At 33.1% G+C, this 21,451-nt stretch overlaps 2 protein-coding genes across 2 annotated transcripts; both read left to right on the top strand.

The window, feature by feature from the left end:
- The first annotated feature begins 449 nt into the window (after window positions 1–449).
- Window positions 450–6,638, top strand: LOC106665248 (serine/threonine-protein phosphatase PP1-beta catalytic subunit). Its single transcript, XM_014391542.2, has 8 exons — window positions 450–561; window positions 881–1,012; window positions 4,231–4,461; window positions 4,519–4,695; window positions 4,753–4,904; window positions 4,961–5,095; window positions 5,158–5,250; window positions 6,487–6,638. The coding sequence occupies exons 1-7, from the start codon at window positions 510–512 to the stop codon at window positions 5,242–5,244; spliced, it is 966 nt and encodes a 321-aa protein (XP_014247028.1). The 5' UTR covers window positions 450–509; the 3' UTR covers window positions 5,245–5,250; window positions 6,487–6,638.
- A 1,953-nt stretch (window positions 6,639–8,591) lies between these two features.
- LOC106665247 (gephyrin) lies at window positions 8,592–19,749 on the top strand. Its single transcript, XM_014391541.2, has 13 exons — window positions 8,592–8,892; window positions 15,152–15,270; window positions 15,368–15,558; window positions 15,618–15,789; window positions 15,921–16,045; window positions 17,994–18,144; window positions 18,208–18,386; window positions 18,449–18,565; window positions 18,624–18,782; window positions 18,843–19,004; window positions 19,060–19,231; window positions 19,296–19,392; window positions 19,457–19,749. Exons 1-13 carry the CDS (start codon window positions 8,862–8,864, stop codon window positions 19,591–19,593), a joined length of 1,812 nt encoding a protein of 603 aa, XP_014247027.1. The 5' UTR covers window positions 8,592–8,861; the 3' UTR covers window positions 19,594–19,749.
- Window positions 19,750–21,451: the final 1,702 nt, after the last annotated feature.

Genomic DNA, 21,451 nt, shown 5'->3' with positions numbered 1-21,451 from the left:
TGGCTGCTTGGCTATCCGTCATGGTAACAATGTTCTTGTTTTTGTACCCTTTATTCAAATTGAATTGAGTACATTTCTTGATTGCGTAGACCTCAGCTTGGAAGATACTGGTGTATTTTCCTATGGCTTCCGAGTATCTGGTTCCAGGACTATATATTGTTACATTTCTACATTTAAATGTTTTTATAAATTGGATTCAGTTTGTATTATTATTAAAAGATAATGTTTTCAGAACAACGCCATCTAATATTGCTCCAATGCATCCATTGATTTTTATTTAATGTGGAAAATAATTTTCATTACGAGCGTATATTTGGTTGCAATTGAACATTTTTATTAATACATTTTTGGGTAAATCATGATTATAATTAATAATAGACGTGATTCCCCACTGGTGGCGACATTCTCGTCAAGGGTCATTTTGAACGAGGCCACCTCGTGATCGGACCCTCAGTTTCTTTGATAACACGACCTCCGTGCTCTGTGACGTCACGTCAACAGTCCAGAAAATGGGTGATCAAGACTTGAACATCGATTTACTTATTAGCAAACTTCTCGAAGGTATTTTTAAAATTAAAACAAATTCAAATCAATTTGTCAACTGGCCTTTTGGGGAATACGTGTGAAAAACGACACGGCTTTCTTCGGCAGGAAGGAAGAAAGTCGATACTCCGTTTCCCCATAACCCTCTGACAAATCGACCTTCTAATGTCAACCTTTTAAAAAGACAACATTTGAGTTTGTCAAGTCGTTTCTCGTGGAAATTTCAATTGTTTTGAGGTTTTGTCGAATTTTCCGGGATGTTAAAACTCTCCATTTGAAAAAAGCCTTTTTTTCCATTTCATCTTTTGTGTAACCCAAGGCATTTCGCCTGTTCCAGTTCGAGGATGCCGACCGGGGAAAATCGTCACCATGTCCGAGGCGGAGGTGCGCGGACTCTGCCTCAAATCCCGGGAGATATTCCTCAAACAGCCGATCCTCCTGGAGCTGGAGGCCCCTCTTAAAATATGCGGTGAGTCTATTTTTAATCTTGACATTTTGATTTTCAGCTTGGAAGCCGTTTTATTACATTTTCCAATAAGTTTTACGGCCTATTTTATAGCACTTTCCAAATCGCATGTGGTTACTCGGGACTAAAAATAAATTCCTGAAGGTTAAACCTTTGTGGAGTTATGACCTTAACCATATCAGGAAATTCTCTGATTAGCAGATTTTTCCTTATTTTTGATTAAATAATTGGAATTGTTCAATCTTATACTACACTTTTCACCTTTTAACTGTCTAGATTTAGCAATTTTTCAATAAAAGAATACATCGGTTTAAAGTTCAGTGCCCCAATATAGGAGATTTAAATTTGGAGTAGATGACCTTTATGATTAATTTTGTTTGAAGTTAGGATGCTCTGTCAGGTAGACATGGAATATAAGAGAATTAAGTATGCCAACGTTTTGTCAAATTGACTTCCTCAAGTTGGGCTAGGGGCAGAAAGACAACAGTTCAGATTCTATTCAAGTTATTCAAAATGATTAAAATTATTATATTCACACATATATGACTCCTAATTGAGCATTTTCAGTAAGTCACAAGTTTAAAAATTTCTTATTTTAAGTTATTGGATATAAAAACATTATTTTTGTAAATGTTAATACACTGATGGACAACTTTAACACACCACTTAATTTATTTAGTTAAAAATTAAATCCATTATATTTATACATTAGTTACAGGTAGTTAGGATGTATCATAGTCAAAATAAACAGTAAATAATGCTAGCAATAAAATCATCGTTATGCAAAAAAAAAGTTTACATTCCTTATGTAGTAAGTTCACTATTTTTCGTGGTCCGCTTGACCGAAAGGAATTAAAATGAAGTATACGTCACTAAAGCTCTCCGTGGCCATTTCACTTGTCGCCGAGAATCAAATAGATTACATTTGAAAAATGGCAAAAAGGAAGGAAAATTCAAAAGGTGCAGTCGAGATGGGAAGTTAGTACCCGAGGGGATTGAAGTCACGACAGCTCAAGTGGTAGAGTAGCGGCGTATCAAGCCGAAGGTCGTGGGTTTGAATCCCGCTCGTGACACTGACTGTTTTTATCTCAACTTAAAACCTTAATTAATCTTATATAGTAATTGTTTTCCTGTTGGTCCCATAAATGTATCTTGGACAAGATGTTTTTATGATCCATGAATTTATGGTTGGCTTGGTGGACTCATTCATAGTAAAAATCCAAACTATTTTCGATATGTTTTCTTCTACATGCAATATTCTGATGAATGAGATGGGCACATAAGAAAAAGGCATGGACATGTGTTTTGATCGTCCACTAGGTTTAAGGCAAATTAGCATTTTTTGCAGATTTCTGGTCCCATAGGTTATGAAGCCTTAGCACACTTTTTGATGTGAAGTTGTTAGGAGGACACAAAAAATTAGGTAATTCTTTTAATTCAAGAAATTACTTTCAAAATATTGAAAAAAAATGACAACCATAACAGAACAACCACAAACGGCTCCAACAAGCCTGTTCCAATGTGAAAGCTCACGCTGGATGAGTAAGTTTCATTCATAGTCGCAGTTGGGTGTAGTTAGTTCCAGTGTGAGTCCAGCCTTATCCTACGAACGTTTGCATCTCCCATTACAACTTGAAAGATTGCGTGGGGTACAATATTTTCTTTGGTGATTGATCAGCCTTCTCAGTTTATATATATATTTCCCCCCCCCAAAAGGTAGATCGGGGATGAGGCCAGGAAGACAGAAACAACATTTATTTTCTTGCCGAAAGTTCGAACTTCGAAAAAATCCTTTAACCGGGTTCTACCGGCTATCCGTTATCCACACATGTACCTGTTCATATAGTATAACGATTTTTTTCGAAGTCCTGATGAAGGCGATATATTCTACCGAAAGCTCGACAAGAAAATAAATGTTGTTTTTGTCTTCGTAGCCTCATCCCCGATCTACCTTTTGCAAAGAAAAAAAAAAAAAAGAAGTGGGGTACAATGTTACTCCTTCCCAATTTTTTGGTTATTATTTATATTTCTGTAGATTTCTATTTTTTTTTTTTTTTTTTTTTTAAAGAAATAAAACAAATGGTTCACACAAATAAATATTTTGATTACTAACAAGAATAATTTTACTATTAAAGTAATGTATACAATGATTTGCTCATATTTTGTTGTTTTTGATGTCAAGTTTTTATAATAGATCATAATAAAGGCAGTAAAATAATTTATAAGTGGTGCTAAAATTTATATTATGTCGAATTGGTGATTTATTTCTTGTACAGAAGTTCAGGCCTATATTTTAAGCTTGGCGTATTACTTATGACAAAAAGTTAGGTTAACAATGTACCTTTGTTTGGTACGAGAGCATATGGGGGAGAGAGAGAGGCAACGGGGGGAGGACACTTATTGGCTTTGAACCATTTTGTGATATACCAAATTGACAAAAATACAGATCCAACTAACAAGTTAAAAATAAAGTCCTTGATCCAATGGGAATGATTCCCCGGACAGAAGCATGAGAAGTCAATCAAAGGACCCTCACAGAAACTAACAGCACAACTAATAAACCTAGGCATGTTGGACTAGAATAACACGCTTGAGCAGATATTGCAAAGAAGAAGAAAAACAGTGGAATGTGTCCTGTGTTAATGCGAAGGCTGCGATTCCTACTCTTGGAAGAGGAAAAGCCAAGGCCTGAAGGCACATAGGAGCCCTTAACAAAACTTTGGGATCTGGTAAAAAGCTTCGAGCTTAACAAAAGCTCTAGTTAGGAATGAAGATTGGGCAATAATAGTGAAGGGCAATTAACCAATACATATTAAGGTGTGCAAGGTCATACAAAGGCGGACACCTTTTAACCTTTACCTTAGGCTAATTTGTTTCACCTTTTAAATTGTTAGATATAGCAACTTGTTAATAAATGGTATATTTATTATTCATTCAGTCTGAAGTTTAACAGCAAATAATGGACAGTTATATTTAGAATGGAAGTTCATGGCATTTTTTTATATGGGATTTATCATAATTTTAGAAAACATTTTATTTTAATACTAATATCATCAATTAATACTATTATACTTAACTTACACAATAGTATTTATTATGCTATACCCTAACCATCTCTAACCATTCTATTCAAACCTGAACTTATGTTTAAATTTTAAATAATACACTTTGAATATATTATAGTTAAATGTATATATTATAAATTAATTATTTTTCTTTAGGTGATATACATGGGCAGTACACAGATTTATTGAGATTATTTGAATATGGAGGTTTTCCTCCTGAGGCTAATTACCTTTTCCTTGGAGATTATGTTGACCGAGGGAAACAGAGTTTAGAAACTATCTGCTTACTACTTGCATATAAAATCAAATATCCAGAAAATTTCTTCCTTCTTAGGGGTAATCATGAATGTGCTTCAATCAATAGGATATACGGTTTTTATGATGAATGTAAGTAAGTATTTGAGTTTCATTAGGCGTTTCAACAATTGGCTTTTTTTAATCCAGGCAAAAGGCGATACAATATTAAATTATGGAAAACATTTACGGACTGCTTCAATTGCCTACCGATTGCAGCTATCATCGATGAGAAAATATTTTGCTGCCATGGCGGATTGAGTCCGGATCTGCAATCAATGGAACAGATAAGTAGAATAATGAGGCCAACCGATGTTCCAGATACAGGTAATATTGACTTAAACACCCTGAAACTCACATTGTTTATTTAAATTAAACTTTCAGGTCTGTTATGTGACCTCTTGTGGTCTGACCCAGACAAGGACGTTAAAGGCTGGGGGGAAAATGACAGAGGTGTTTCTTTTACATTTGGAGATGGAATTGTATCGAAATTTCTTGGAAAACACGAACTTGATCTAATATGTCGAGCACATCAAGTATGCCAATAAGTGTTGAATTTTAAGAAGACATATGATGTGCATTTTTTCTTTAGGTTGTGGAAGATGGCTACGAATTTTTTGCCAAAAGACAGCTTGTAACTCTTTTCTCGGCCCCTAACTATTGTGGAGAGTTTGATAACGCTGGTGGTATGATGTCAGTCGATGAGACATTAATGTGCTCTTTCCAGGTAATGGACAGTTGTGACAGCTATTTTAGCAACTGTATATTAAGTAGTAAAGTAATTTTCAGATTTTGAAGCCATCAGAAAAGAAAGCAAAATACCAATATGGAGGCATGAACTCTGGGCGCCCTTCTACTCCTCCACAGAAAAAATAGGGTTTGGTAATTAATTTTTATTTTCTCAAAAAATTCGCTGCTTTAAAACAATATCATTGCCACATTCAATAGCAATATATTTTTTTAAAATAGTGGTGATAGTATTGATTTTTAAGTATTTACTAATTTTTGTAGGACTGTTTTTGAAGCTTAATTAAAAAATGCAGTTTCACAGCTATTTGTATGTAACTACCAATGACTGTCGATGGGTGTCCGCTAAAATAGATTCCACACCTCATTAACATTGGTATATTAATCGCAAGAAAATTGATTAATGGTCAATTTAATAATTAAACTGTCACTTTCTTATTCTTGTACACTTCTAAAAAAAGAGATTTTTGTAAACTATGGGATCCGTATACATTTTTTTATTTGTCTGGATTTAGTATTGAATTTTTTATAGTTAAATAAAATACATCTTAATTTCTTCGATGGTAACACCTTCTAACTTAATATACCATTCTCATAATATGTATTTTTTGCATGCAGTTTCACAGCTATATAAATTTGCATGTAAGTACCAATGACTGTCGGTGGGTGTTGGTTAAAATTGGCTTCTCACCTCATTTACATTGGAAAATTAAAACCGCAAGATAGTGAAATCCTGGGCAGTTTAGACATTTAATTGTCCTCTTCTATTCTTTTGCACATTGCTCAAAAGAAAAGTCTATGAAGAAAATCTAAGACTTTGTGGGTTTATATTAACGTTGAAATTTTTTCTATGTAGGTTCTAATGACTGTCGGTGGGTGTCAGTTAAAATTGGCTTCTCACCTCATTTACATTGGAAAATTAAAGCCGCAAGATAGTGAAATCCTGGGCAGTTTAGACATTTAATTGTCCTCTTTTATTCTTTCGCACATTGCTCAAAAGAAAAGTCTATGAAGAAAATCTAACACTTGTGGGTTTATATTAACATTGAAATTTTTTCTATGTAGGTTCCAATGACTGTCGGTGGGTGTCAGTTAAAATTGGCTTCTCACATCATTTACATTGGAAAATTAAAACCGCAAGATAGTGAAATCCTGGGCAGTTTAAACATTTAATTGTCCTTTTTCATTCTTGTACAATTAAAACCTGATATTTTACGTTTATACTATAATATTAATAATACACAATTTAAGAATATTATGTATCAAAATATAAAAATCAGATGCAGATATGACAGTTGAAGATTATATTTATAAAAGTATAAACAAATTACTTTGATGTTTGTATGCACATTAACATTATCTCTTTTTCAGTCAAGAATTGCAATGTTCTGCGGGATAAAACGATACAAACAGATAAAACAGGAGCCAGAAGCAATTTGAAAACGATATTTTTTTTTGAATTTTTTTTCTTTTACTGTGATTACAAACTCATGCAAGGCATTTGTTTGGTAAAACATAACAAATACACATCAATTATATATGAAGCTAGAAATCAGGCATAATATTTTTTAAAATCACTAAAAATATTTTATATGCACAATTTTAATTTCAGTTTTTTGTAAATAACTTTGTTAAACATTTAAAAATAGAAATGTAAATGTTATGTGATCTCTGGCTATTGTCATCCCAAGAGTATTTATTTTGGTATATTTTGTTTCCACGAGTGAAATCTGTTTTATGTATTTCCTATATTTTTGTCCAAAGAAGCATTATTGTAAACCCGGTATTACAAATAGCAAATTCAATTTGCAGAATATTTATATTTTAGTGTTAAAGAAGTTTTTTTAATGAATATCTACTTCTTAAGAAAAATATTATTTATTTTATATTTAAAATATGTGCAAACTTTATTTTAAAAGCAACATTCAATTTTTTTTTTCCATGTCATTTTTGTGTTTATTCATTTAGGTGTGATTGAACAAATCACAATGAAAATAAAATAGTAATACTTATAATAATAAAAAGAAATTTCCGCCCAATAAATATTAAGCAAAAGTTGCCATTATGGTTAATTTTGCTTGCGTATATCTTTTCTTTTTAATTGCCACAATATATTTTTATCATACATGAGAGAGAAGCTCAACCAATGAAAGAAAAATATTTATATATTTACGGAACTATTTTAAATATATATTCAGTAAAAACAAGTATATTTGTGTAAATATTACAAGAGAAAGACTAACTCAATTTTAATCATCTTAAAATTTAGCTTTTTTAAAAAAACAAACTATTTGGTTTTTACTTATTTCAGCACACTCAACTTGTTAATATTTTCATTCTTATTTTAAATGCAGTATTAATGATTTCTGTGTAAATCTGTTTTTAGCGTAAGGTTTTTCGTTAACGATTTAATCCGAATAAATTAGATTTTATAACAACTGTTTAATACATGTGAATCTTAATGTAAATAAATATAAAACGTTTAATTCATTGTCTTTTCGTGTTTTATTTGCTTTAACCTTGATGTATGATCTAATAAACCGTTTAAACAAAAATTAAGTAAACAAGGTGAATTTTCACAAAATTCTACCCAAAATCACGAATTTACTGGAAACAAGGCTTAAAGAAATGGAAAAAAAAAATAAAATAAACAGGATTAAGCAGACCAGGTACAGGTACATCACCTAGATGTACCCTAGAGTACGAGATTTAATGAAGATTATTATTTGACAATCTCTGCTCAAATAACATTTGGAAGTAAGTATAAGATTGGAAATTATTTGGATATATATTGTAAATGATAGTGTAGGCATGGAAATAAGTACATCACAGAGAATAATAATATTTATAATAATGGCCAATGTTAACTAGTGATTGATTGAAAATAATTAATTTGCTAATTAACGTAGAGTTGATTTAATTGATGCAGTTTAATTGTTCTTAATATTTGTCCAATTCAGATTTGTCTTCAATAACCCTTTAACCAAAAATTAACCCTTCTCAAAATTTTTGATCATCTTTGTCAGCCGGAGACCTGATAATAGGCATCGTACAGATTTATCACTCGCAGACCTCATCACATGTCACGATTAAACTAAATACTTTGTAAGTTTAGGACTTAATGACTTTTTAGTGCAAATGCATAGATGTTCTCTGAACTTGTTTGAGTACGGTGAAAAGTTCCCCTGAATCTTTTGTTGTATATGTAAAGCGTGAAAGCAGCAGAAGTAAGATTCATTGTTCCTTAACAATACAGACAGTTAATGTCCTGATACTTGGTCTGCGTTATTTGCAGGTGTCAAGATGATCGGTTTGATGATTCATGGGTTGTTTAAATAATTAAGATTATGCAATCGCACTTGAGAACGGTTCATGTAGTTCACCCTTTTTTTTATTGAACTAGCCTGAATAATTTGTCTGTAAAGGGATTCAGCACATTCTTAACTACATATGTAATGCATGAATTCAATGTTTTACATAAAAAGCCAGGAGGTTAACGATTTATTTATGGTTTGTAGATAAACGTATGTCGTTTGACAGACCGGGGGCGTTAACTGTCATGTACATCTTTTTATTTGTAGTCTGGGAAATGACAACTGTCGGTATGGCAAATTAAAGGTTTTGCCGATTAAAACGGAAAGGGGGAAGGAAACAGAGAGGGGCAATCGAGCTTTTGTGGTCGTTCCTGTTGTCAGTTCCTGCATGGAGCAGCGTCTGAATGTACTGATAACCGGTCGTTTTCAACGATGCATTCGATTCGATTTGCAATCCTCACAGGTGAGCGTCGTTCCCGTTTTCCTTACATCCTAGCAGTGTAAAGACATGGCAGTAAAAAAATCTACGTTATTACCCGAGAACATGTGAATTTCAACTCAAGACATGACTTTTTTTATGATATAGAAACAGTTTGTCCTAGTAACCACATTTACATTTTGATTATATGAACAAACATAAACAGTTTTAAACTCATCTGTTTAAATGGAACTAAGCAAGATTTAAAATATTACACGCTATAATGATAATTAAGTCAAATAATACTAAAACGTGTAAATTGAAACCTTAGTCATATAGTCAATTTTTCAGCATGTGGTTTCAAAATAGCTTGAAATACAGAATTAAAAGCTGCTGAGGCTGCCAAGTTTATTTTAAATAAAAGCCTTAGCGAGAATTTTTTAAATTATTAATAGATCATTTATAAAGTCTTTAATGGGATAAAGTAAACTTTGCAAGGATTAAGGAAACGTTCGCTGCATCTTAACTAAAATGGTTAACAATTGGAAGAAAACAATAATTTGCTGAAAATTGCTTCAAAATTTTCATTAAGCCATAAACTTATATTAAAATGCAATATAAAAAAGCAGATGAATGTTTATGTAGAAATTATATTACACTTTTTGAACATCTGAGTCGCTATTAAGGAAAATTGAACAGCGAACAAGCATTAAAAATTGCAATCTGGCTGATATAAATTTAATTGTACATTAATGTTTTCTTTGGTGATTGATCAGCCTTCACAGTTTAAATATATTTTTCTTTCCAAAAGGTAGATTGGGGATGAGGCCAGGAAGACAGAAACAACATTTATTTTCTTGTCGAGCTTTCGGCAGAATATATCACCTTCATCAGGACTTCGAAAAAAATCGTTATACTATATGTTCGTACATGTACGGGTAGAACCCACATCCGTTATCCACACATGTACCTGTTCATATAGTATAACGATTTTTTTCGAAGTCCTGATGAAGGCGATATATTCTGCCAAAAGCTCGACAAGAAAATAAATATTGTCTTCATGGCCTCATCACCAATCTACCTTTTGGAAAGAAAAATATATTTTAATTGTCCATCTGATAAAAGGGATTAGTTATAATTATTGTATATTAATATAATAATAAATGTATTTATTAAAATAAATTATAAAATTTATCTTTCTAGCATACAGAAATTAACACTTAGCCATGAACATAAGGTTCGTCTGGCGAGTTGATAAATATAATTTTACAATAATATGATATGTAATATAATAATGGAAATAAATATTTTATGCTTAAAGAAATTAAATTAATTTTTTTACTGGTACAAAGAAACTTCAACAGAATCAAATAAAAGATGTTAAATTATTAATTGATCTTCGTTATTAAAAAAATCTCTATATCTTTTGTAATTTTTCAAAATTTACGTAAGTTAATCCAGTTACTTCCATTTAAAATTTTCCTTTGGCAACAAACTGGATTTTCCAAAGCAATCAGCCTGGATTCAACTAGGAATGGACAATTAGTGGTGTAGTTCCCTATTCTCTCCTCTGTTGCACATTGAACAAATTTTTTGGTTAATTATGTACCATGGCGTATTGTTTAAATTTAAAGTGTTACTAACACATTTGAAAATTAATGAGCGACTGTGTAAAGTTAATGTGGGATTGCTTAAATATAAGTTTGTTGGATTATCAAAAGATATGTTTATGTGTTTGTATATTGAGGTCGGTTGCTCTTGATTGGAAAAGATTTTTTGTGCACTATGTTTACGGAAGATATAAGGGAAACGGGAGAGTGGATGGTTGCAAGGAAGAGGCTGCTACTCCGTTAGTAGATCCTGAACCCTTCTGTGGCATAGGGATTCTCACTATCGAAGAATATCTTAGACAAAAAGTACTACCAATTAGTAAAAAGTATATGGTACTGATACCAGAACAGGAAGACTGGGCCAAAGGAACATTGCTAAAAGCAAACTCCTACTGGTACATTGACAGCTCCAAAACCGTCAAAGGCACAGGGGCTGGAATCGGGATGAATCCAAAGACTGAACTTTGGTAAACCTGGGTAAATATGCTTCAGTTTTCCAGTCTGAAATCAGCGATTGAACAAAGTGCCAGGGAAATAAAAATACTAGGAATATATTCCCTGAAGTTAGCCATCTTCTCTGACAGTCAGGCAGACTAAAGGCCCTAGCTTCATGCGAGGTGAAGGCAAAGAGTGCTTGTACCTAAATGGAAACCCTGGCAGAAGTTAACAACACTAATGACCTGACCCTGGCATGGGTCGCTGGGTATAGAGGCTTTCCTACTAATCAAATTCTTTAACTAGGTTTTAGCAGTGTGCTATGCTTACATCAATATAATAGCCCTTAAAGGGCGCAGTATATTACACACCTTGAACGGTACATCTTACATCATGGAAAAAAGGTATTTTTATTTCACTGGCAGAAAAATTCTATTAGTTGAACATTTGATCTGAAGAATCAAATTTGTTCTTTAAATCTCAATGCCAAAGAATGTTTCGCCTAATAATCTCTTTTAGAAGGATTTTTGGATATCGTTCATTGGGCATATTTTTTATTATATTTAGATAATTCAGGTGACTTTTCAGCATGTTATATACAACAGGGTATAATGTCCAGGAAACATTTGGAGGCTAGTTAAGTGCATAAATTTAAATAATTATAACTGCTTTAAATTTTTATTTTTATTTATTTACACCTGTGCCAATTGCTGCGCCTAAGTAAATTTGACAACATTTTAGAACACACAACAAAATGAACATGAAAAATATAAAAATATACATAAGAAAAAAAAGAGGAAATACTTATTAGTAGTCACTCCTCTATATTAGCAGCTGTTAATTAAGAGTTCGTGAGGACAGTGACACTTAAGTCTTCAGGGAGGGTGCGGGATGAAAGGAAGGGTTGTGTGACTGGATTATTGTTTGCAAAACTTTTTGTAGCGGTTTTTTTCTACTTCAAGGACATATTGGTAAGATTGGATAGATAGAAAGGAACATTGATGATGGTTCGGAGAAATTTTAGATTGTAGGGATCGGATATGTTGGAGGTTAGGGTCAGTTTGTATATCTTTTCTCCAGCAATCTTTTAAGAAGTCTCAAATGTTTGTTTAGATATTGTATTTTGAGTCATGTGTGTGAGTTCCATGTATGTTTTTTGGTAATGTATAGCCCAAGATAGGGACCATTAGCTGGAGGGAGAGGGATACTATTGTGGTACATAGGAGCAGTTATTCTCTGAAGGGTGAAAGTGACAATGTTCACATTATTGTCATCTTCCCTCACTTAAACCACTGCTCAAGGAATGTGACATGGGTTTGCAAATTGCGACAGGATATTTATGAGAGCAAAGGATGGTTGTATCAACTGAAGATGGTAAGGATTGTTTCAGGAAGATAAAGTAAGGATTGTCTGTGGTATATACTGTGTAAATGATTAGAACCTTAAGGTATAATGATGAATGATAAGACCTAAGATACTTCCTTGTGGTACACCTACATCTGTGTGCTACCTGGCTGATAGAGGGGACACTGATGGCTTAAATGTACCTGTTGGTTAGGCAGGATTTTAAGATCAGGCAGTAGGTAAAAGGGAGGACACTCTTAAGCTTCCAGAGAAGCCCCAGGTGCCAGAGTTGAAGGCATTTGAAGGCTTGCTTCATATCAAGGAATACACTGGAGGAGCACTCATTTTGCCAAAGAACGGCAGTATTGATGTCAGAGTGATGCCACTGCTGAACAGTGTAATGAGGTCTGAATCTTAAACTGGTAGTCAGGAATAAGTTTACTGAAAAGAAGGAACACAACAGGGAGAATGTGTTTAAGCAGTAGTTTTTCAGGTTTTTGCCCGTTATGTAGTATGTCTGTTTCAAGACTGAGATACAACGTTTATTGAGAATTCCTGAAGTCTACAGGGTGATGAACATGTATTTTGGTTGCATCCTGATCTGACCATTCTTGCTGATTTGGTTATCAAATGCGTTTCAACATTTTGCCATCTTCAGTAGTGGGTTGTGTACATCTCCTTCAAGTGAATAACATTATCCACAACATAGTGAGAATAGACAAACCTGGATGGTCAGGTCACAAAAATATTTATGATTACCTGTCGGCAATAACATCTTAGGACATGCATGAGTCCTTTAATGCATTATAGATTTTTCAAATGTATATGAAATTAATGATGAAGTTGTTACAACTGGAATAAAAATTGGTTGTGGAACAATTCTTTTAAAATAAAAAAATGTGGGCCCCGGTGGTCATAACAGTTTAGGCGTAGACATGGTGCTCATCTCTGTAAAGACTAAATCCCCAACATTCTTACAAAATTCACTAGTTTCGAGGTCCGCTTGACCATTTAATATCTTACAATTAATTAAGGTTTTCAGTTGAGATAAAAAAGTCAATGGCACGAGCGGGATTCGAACCCACCTGAAAACCTTAATTAATTGTAAGATATTAAATAGTCAAGTGGACCACGAAACTAGTGAATTTAATAAGTTTAAATGAAGTACCTTCACTAAAGCTCTCCGTGGCCATTTCATTTGTTGCCGAGAATCAAATTGATTGCACGACATTTGAAAAATGGCAAAAAGGAGGGAAAACTCAAAAGGCGTGGTTGAGATGGGAAGTTAGTGTCCGAGTGGATTGAGGTCACAATAGCTCAAGTGGTAAAGCAGCGGCGTATCAAGCCGAAGATCGTGGGTTCGAATCCCGCTCGTGCCATTGACTTTTTATCTCAACTGAAAACCTTAATTAATTGTAAGATTCTTACAAAAGTTTTTTTCCCCATAAACACTAGCACCCTGAGAGTTCATAGTTCATAATTGAAATACCCTTGTAAGTTAAAAACTAAATACTCAAACTAATTAAATTAATAAGTTAGCATCTTTCTTATTGAATTGGACTGAATTGCTGGCTCTCCAGTATATTGTTTGCCATAATTTAAACTGTTGTTCGACATTGAAAATTCATAAATGATTGTATAATTAATTTATTTTGTAGATAAAAATTATCGGAACATAAACTAATATAAAATCAGTAATGAAATACAAGTTTCTCATATTTTTTCCACTATGAACTTTTAGTTTTTGAAATGTTTTGAATATTATAGTTTATAGTTTATTAATAATACGCTTTCTTTTGATTTGTACGGTTTCTATAAATAAATGTAGGACAGTATGAATAAAAATAATATAGAATAGCCAACTGTTGTGTAACATCAGATCAATGATCATTAAATGCCTGAAGGATTTAAAAAAAAAAATGAGAAAAACATTTGAGGATGTGATAAATTACGTCAGATTATTAAAATCAGGGCATCCTAGTCAAAACACATTGTTTTGCTCAACTCACAATAGTAAAACTAATAATTTCCTTTTGAATTTTCATGTTTTTTCACTACACACTACACTCTACTACTTATACGCAAAATGTAGTGATATGATAAGTTCAAATGTGATTGTACCTTTTATTTCACATTTACATTTAGTTATTATAAACAAGGTGTGATCAAATTATTGATTACATTTTTGAATGATGATAAAAAATAATCTAATTCTATAAATAATATTGTTTTGGGTATTGTAAGGTCTTTTAATCTCTGTAGTAAATAATTTTTTTTTAAAACTATTTGTTGGTTCTATATATGCTCACTTTTAATTTCTTATATATATATATTGCATCGGAAATGAAACAGTTTAAAAGTTGAAAGGAAAGTTTAAAATAATATAGTAATTTACTAAATCATGTTAATTTTAAACTTATGTTGAGGTGAGTGGCCCAAGAAGAAAAGTCCAAATGCTTCGTTCAAAACATTTATTGACAACGTTTCGGACATCTCACGTCCTTCATCAGGTACATAATCATTGTTTTTTGTGTCAACACCCTTTCCGGTGTCCCAGACCAACAGCAGCTCACCTCAACATAAGTTTAAAATTAGCAATTGATTATCCAACGGCCGACTAAAACAAGGACATTACTAAATCATGTTTTCATAGCATAGAATGGTTGTTAATATTATTTCTCCGTTCTAATTATTCTACACAACTATATTAATATGATCACAAGCACTTTAAATTTATATTATCATAGTTAATCCTTACAGGAAAAACATTTATTTTCTATTAAAACTAATTGTTTATAACAACTAAATGTAAATATGAAATAAAAGGTACAAACTGATCCATTATGCCATATTTGATCATGATTACTTAGTTTTATTTATTTATATGAAATTGTTAATTAGGGATTTATTTTTAGTAAGTGATAGATGCGCTTTGGGCACGCAAGCTGATCTAAGTGGCCCCACCTTAAAAAATGCAGTTGATGGAATTGTTTTGAAAGAAGCTGTAGTGCCTGACGAAGTTGAAATTATTGAGGTAAATTTATTCCGTAAAATTCTAGGTAAAACAGATTATCACTTTTATTTTACTTTTTAATTAATTAATATTTTTTATTATATTAAATTTTTTTAAGGAGTATCTTAGACAGTGGAGCAGGATTGGCAGCCAAATTGACATTATACTCACAACTGGTGGAACAGGGTTTTCTCAAAGAGATGTCACTCCTGAGGCCACCTTGAAAGTGATTGATCGAAATGCTTCTGGCATCACCACAGCCATGACCATTGCTAGTCTTAAGGTTACACCAATGGCTATGCTTTCTAGGTAATCGTTCATTTATATTTTTCAAAACTGATCTCAACATTAATAAAACGATCCAATAGATCTGTTGCAGGCATAAAAAACGATACGATGATCGTCAATTTGCCTGGAAGTGTCAAAGGGGCAGTACAATGTTATGAGGCTATAAAACCATGTTTGCACCATGCTGTAGATCTGTTAAGAGATAGAAAGGAAAAAATCAACGAAGTGCACGCAGCATTACCTATTAGTAAGGTACAGTGACTTTTAACGGTTATTTATTTTAGAATCAATAGTTCCAAAAATCTTAGTTAAACCTATTAAATTACAATTATTGGTTTTTGTTTTTTGGCAAATATTCTCATTTTTACATTTCTCACTATTAGGTTCGAACGGATAACATAGCGAATAGATTGAGAGTATCGACATGGCCCATGATATCAATGGAAGAAGCTACAAAGATTGTGATCAGTCAAGTAAAACCTCCAAGAAGAACTGTTCTCCCTCTGAAGTAAAATATTTTGAATTTTTAGGATCAATTAAGTGTAGTTAGCGGCCCTAAAATTTTTATTACTGTGCCTACATCCTTTCCGTCACTTTTTGGTGATTAGTAGTTGTATTGAAGTTCCTATAGAAAAAAGAACTCATTTAGTTTAGAAAAAAAAATTGTATCCCAGGAATGATATGATTCACAATTTCATCTTCATCTATTTATTTTATCTAACAGAATTGCTCACAATTATAAGTTCGAGTTTACGAAGATGGCCTAGCTAGAATAAGTTGCAAATGTAAAAAACAAATAACTTAATTGCCTTAGGTATGAAGGACACTCGCTCTAACATGAAGGATGCCGGTTAAGACATGAAATACGACCATGACAATAATGATTTGTCTTTTTTTTTTAACATGGGTATTTCAACTATGAGGTTATTTGAACCCTCGGAGTGTTATTGAAAAAAGCCAAATTGTAAATATGTTGGACCTTTACATGATGAAAACTGTGTCAACGCCAAAACCATTGCAGATACCGACACCCCTAGATTTCTTCCTTGCAGTGTAGAATTAGCTTTGATGTTAGCCCTGACATGAAGGATGTTAACCTTGGTATGAAGGACATTAGTCTGTCCTATAATGAAAGACGGTACTGATTTAAAGGTTTGCCAAGAAAGATGTCTTCCTTGAAATGAAGAATGTAAGCGTTGATATACAGGTGGTATATTTTGATGTTTGATAAGGGATTCCAGCATTGGTATAAAGGACATTAATAGGGACATGAAGGGCATCAAGCCTGACGTTTAGCTGCGTTTCCATTGCACGAAAATCACTTGTGCAGCTGTTTCACAAAACTTGTTTCACATTGTGGATACCTAGCCCCTATTCTGAAACTTTTTGTGCGAGGATGTTTTGAGGTAAGCAGACTAGCAGTCGATTTTTGAGTGTGCATCAAAGTGCTTCACGTTGTCTATTCTTTGTACGTATGTAAATACATACATGTCTTGGGCTTCAGAATGAACCAGGAGTTTGACTTATCCAGCAGTTTTAGAAATAATCAATTTTTATCAATGCTAAAGATAAAAGTCATCATAATAAGAACAAGAAAAAGGATGCTTAGAAGGAAACGAGCATCAAAATAGGACAAACTGTGTCGCATATTTGGCATGCTTGTCACAAAATGGATGGCTAAACTTGTTTCACCTCTATGTTGTGAAATGTTTCGCCTTGTGGAAATGGTTATCCTGAGTTGGCCGTTTTGCAAACGATTCTTGCATTTAGTTGTGTGAATTTTCGCGCGACTTTAAGTATTTTGTCTTGCCAAATGTATGCCAGACATAAACATGAAGAACATTAGTACAAACATAAAGGTCATTTCCCCCCTTAACATTAAGTGTAATATTTGTCTTGCCAAGAAGGACACCAGCCTGTCATGACATGATATTAGCACAGATATTGTTACTGCTTCATGAGGTGTACTACAAACCTTGATGTTATCTAAGACATAAAGGACAGTTTTATGGTTCTAATAATAGAGAAAATAGTTAATAATGTGTGGTGATTAGTGACCGTTAGTCAATGATTATTCAGAAATCATGTGATGGTGTCTGGTGTGACGTAGGTTTCAGAAAAACATTTTCTTTTCAGAACGTCACACCAGACCGCATCTCACGATTTCTGAATAATCATAATCAATAATTTCTAGGCAATGAAACAACTTGCTCTTTTAGCTAGACCATCCTTTAATTCCACTTGTAACCATTAATAAAACTGGTTGATAATCGTTTAAAATCTTTTTTATATTTATTTTTGAGCACATCAGTTCTATTTCATGGATGCAGTGCAAAAGGCACTTCACATGGACAGACATTTAATTAATTTTTCATATTTATTGCTTATAATATTTTAACAATTTTATCTGTTGATTATGTGACAAGTAATACTTATGAGATGTGTTTTTATTTCAGAGAAGTTTTGGGTAGTGTAGTTGCTGATGATATTTTTGCAATGGAGCCTCAACCGCCTTTTAGAGCATCTGTCAAAGACGGTTATGCTGTTTTAGCAGCAGATGGCAAAGGGGAGAGAAGAGTAACGGGAAGTTATATTGCAGGCAGTGATGTAATAATTGAAATTGAAACATTCCGTTACACACTTACATATGAATTGAATTGTTATAAATAGCCAAAGGAGTTAACTCTTCAATCTTTATGCTGTATAAGAGTAAACACAGGCTCTCCCGTTCCTGCAGGCGCTGATGCAGTCGTGCAGGTAGAAGACACAAATATTCTTAAAGCCGATGAAGATGGGAATGAACAACTTGTAGAGATTTTGGTGTCACCAGAAGTAGGACAGGATATAAGGTACATTAAAATAAAATATTTCAAGTGCTTAACTGTTAAAAAGTAAATTACAAATGTTTTAGAGAAATCGGGTGTGATTTAAAAGAAGGAGAACTTGTTTTGAATAAGGGGACTTTAATAAATAGTGCAGTCCATGGTTTGTTGGCTAGTGTCGGAGTGTCAGAGGTTCCCGTATATCAGTATGTTTATTATGCTATTTTATTTTGTTTGTTACTCTGATATAATCATCAATTCTAGACTTCCAAAGGTCGCTGTTCTCTCTACTGGAAATGAATTAGTAGCACCAGGGGAAAAGTTGAGAGATGGCACTGTGAGAGACAGTAATATGACGACGCTATTATCTCTTCTGAAAGAGAATGGATATAACGCACAAAATATGGGAATAGCTCGTGACGAGTCTGTAAATTAGTTTTTGTCCTTTTAAAGGATATTCGTCTGAATCAATTTGATTTTCAGGCCTTCTGTCTTATTGGCTGCATTGTTGAAAAGTATGTCTAACAGTGATGTTGTAATAACTACAGGAAGTGTTTCAATGGGTGATAAGGATTATTTGAAAAGAGTCTTACAAGAAGATCTAGGAGCTACTGTCCATTTTGGACGATTGAATATGAAACCAGGGTAATTAAGGCGAACAAACCTTTTTTTTTAAAAATAAATAAAAACATAATTCCAGAAAGCCAACTACATTTGCCACATGCACTGGAATGGATGGTAATACAAAGTATTTGTTTTGTCTGCCTGGAAATCCTGTATCTGCTACTGTTACATGTCACCTACTTGTCCTGCCTATGTTGAAAGCTTTGTCCGGACAACAAGTTTATTACCCAACTATTGTTAATACAATTGTAATTATTTTTTTCAAATCAACAATTTTACAAATTAAATCATGAAATAATTTTAAAATTTCAGATTGATTTTGATGTGAAATTAGATGAAAGGCCTGAGTATAGAAGAGCGATTTTGGAGTTTGTTGGAGAATCTCCTGGTTTTTGTGCCAGGTCAACAGGTAGAATGTTTACTTACTAAATCAGTAATTAATTATTACATTGCTATTATTTTATAAATTACAGGAGGACAAGCTAGCAGTAGATTAATGAGTTGCAGGGATGCAAATTGTCTGCTTCTATTGCCATCTTCAAAAGTACACACTAGCGGAAAGATCTGTAAAGGTGCAACTGTAAAAGCAATGATAATAGGAAAACTGTAGAAATTTTAACATTGAATACATTTATGATTTTCACTAGCACATTAAGTTTTTTCGTTAATTATATCACAGTATAGTTTGTATTTTGTTATTATTCCAGATTGTTGTAATTACGAAACTTTCTGAACAAACTGTTTATATCAAATATATTAATGGCAAAAAAAGTTTTCAAAACAGGTTTGTTTTTATTCCCAAATTCATGTGGAATCTAAATTTCCAAAAGAAAATTAATACGGGTATGACAAGGGGATGACCAGGTTGGTGGGAAATGGATTTGGACCAAAGTTTTTTCAGTAATTCTACACTCCAAAATATCAGACTTGTATCCACCACTTCTTGTACTGGTTTTGTCAAAAAATTTTTGAAAGTAGAAATTTTCCGTTTTTTAAAATATTTTTATTTCCCCATTCTACTTGCTGAAATCAACTATGTGAATATATCATTGTACTGAATTTGTTATCTAGATTGCAATAAAAGTAAAAGTAATTAAATATTATCAAAAACCAAAAATTTCTAAAAACAAATTATTTTTCAAGTAAACTAGGTCATACATTTTTTTTGTGTGAAATTAATATGATATTTCATTTTATCACCTCTAGTACCCTTAAATATAAATTTATGTTTGAATTTAAATTGATCTATTTTTTGGCCCCGATTTTTTGAGTTGTTATCGGAATATCTGATTGAAATGGCTATATTTCCACAATGGCTAAAAGGATTTTAACGCCAAACAGACCATTTGAAAGTAGAGGAACGTAGCTTTTTAACGACGTATAAAAAATATAACATATTTCTATAAGAAAATGCTCAAAATAGCAAAATTATTTGAAATTAGCCTTGTTTATTTTATTTATTTATTTTGTAAATGGAAATAAAATTCCGATTTTAATGTTTGATACAGTAGCGTCGGTTTAGGCGTTGACACGGCGCTCATCACTGTAAGGTAAAGGTCCTGGGTTCGAATTCAGCGGCCCTGCATTCGAAAAAAAAGTTTGATACACTTACAAAATGCACTCGAAAATTTCGTTAAAACGAATTTTCAACCATGAAAACCGGTCCACCAGATTTGGAGAAAAATGATGCCTAAGAATGTCAGTCGGTCGTCGAAGTTATCAGTCAAAAAATTAATTTTCACCGATTTCCGCGAAAGTCGGTATTTAGGGTTTTGTAACGCTATAATCACGACAGTGAGGGCAAATCCCCTTTCTAAGCTACTTTGCTTACAGAATATTTGTTGTTACTGCTTTGTTGCATACTTTAACGAGTCTTCTAGCCTAAACCTCAGTAATCTACTTATAATAACTACGTATAAAGATTAATAGTTGTCTTAAAACGTAAACGCTGCCTTTATCTTTATGTAACATTATGTCATTAATCCTTTTATATGCTTGAGATTAAAAATAGTTCAATTTGAGCGTTTCCAGAGCCAACTTGTCGAGTGAATTAATTGGCTTTTTAAATTGTTTTTTTTTTTTATGAAACAAATTTGAGTAAAAAAAACCCGACGGAAATGTATCGTCTGATACATAGCCTAAGTCGCGCTCTCCCATCCACGATGGTCTCAGCGGTTTAGAACAACCGGAAGTCTCAATCGAAGAGATGGTCGATCGCGACGAGACGATCATTTTATTGCTATTATTGCATTACGGAACCGTCGTTAAGTCGGAAGGAATTTAACGGCTTCCTTGATAAGTAGACAAACGGTCCGGAATGAGGGTGAGCTCTATAAAACAGTCATCAGAAGGCTTGAGAATAGCCGTCTCTAGACGTACCGCCTCAGGTTCTCTCTCGACTACTAGAAAGGCGTCAAGGAGACTATTATGTCTATGTAAATCAGCATGTCGCTTGGACACTTGAACAA

The sequence above is a fragment of the Cimex lectularius genome, unplaced genomic scaffold (genome assembly GCF_000648675.2).
Source record: "Cimex lectularius strain Harlan isolate CLEC.00 unplaced genomic scaffold, Clec_2.1 scaffold298, whole genome shotgun sequence".
NCBI lineage: Eukaryota > Metazoa > Arthropoda > Insecta > Hemiptera > Cimicidae > Cimex > Cimex lectularius.
Note: the sequence above shows the minus strand (reverse complement) of the source record. Positions and strands in the feature narration are given on the sequence as shown.

Coding starts and splice junctions, on each gene's coding strand:
- LOC106665248 (XM_014391542.2), top strand. CDS start 510: ATGGGTGATCAAGACTTGAACATCGATTTACTTATTAGCAAACTTCTC. Junction 562..880: donor TATTAGCAAACTTCTCGAAG/GTATTTTTAAAA, acceptor CGCCTGTTCCAG/TTCGAGGATGCCGACCGGGG. Junction 4,462..4,518: donor ATACGGTTTTTATGATGAAT/GTAAGTAAGTAT, acceptor TTTTTAATCCAG/GCAAAAGGCGATACAATATT.
- LOC106665247 (XM_014391541.2), top strand. CDS start 8,862: ATGCATTCGATTCGATTTGCAATCCTCACAG. Junction 18,783..18,842: donor ATGGGAATAGCTCGTGACGA/GTCTGTAAATTA, acceptor TTTGATTTTCAG/GCCTTCTGTCTTATTGGCTG. Junction 19,393..19,456: donor TTTTTGTGCCAGGTCAACAG/GTAGAATGTTTA, acceptor TATAAATTACAG/GAGGACAAGCTAGCAGTAGA.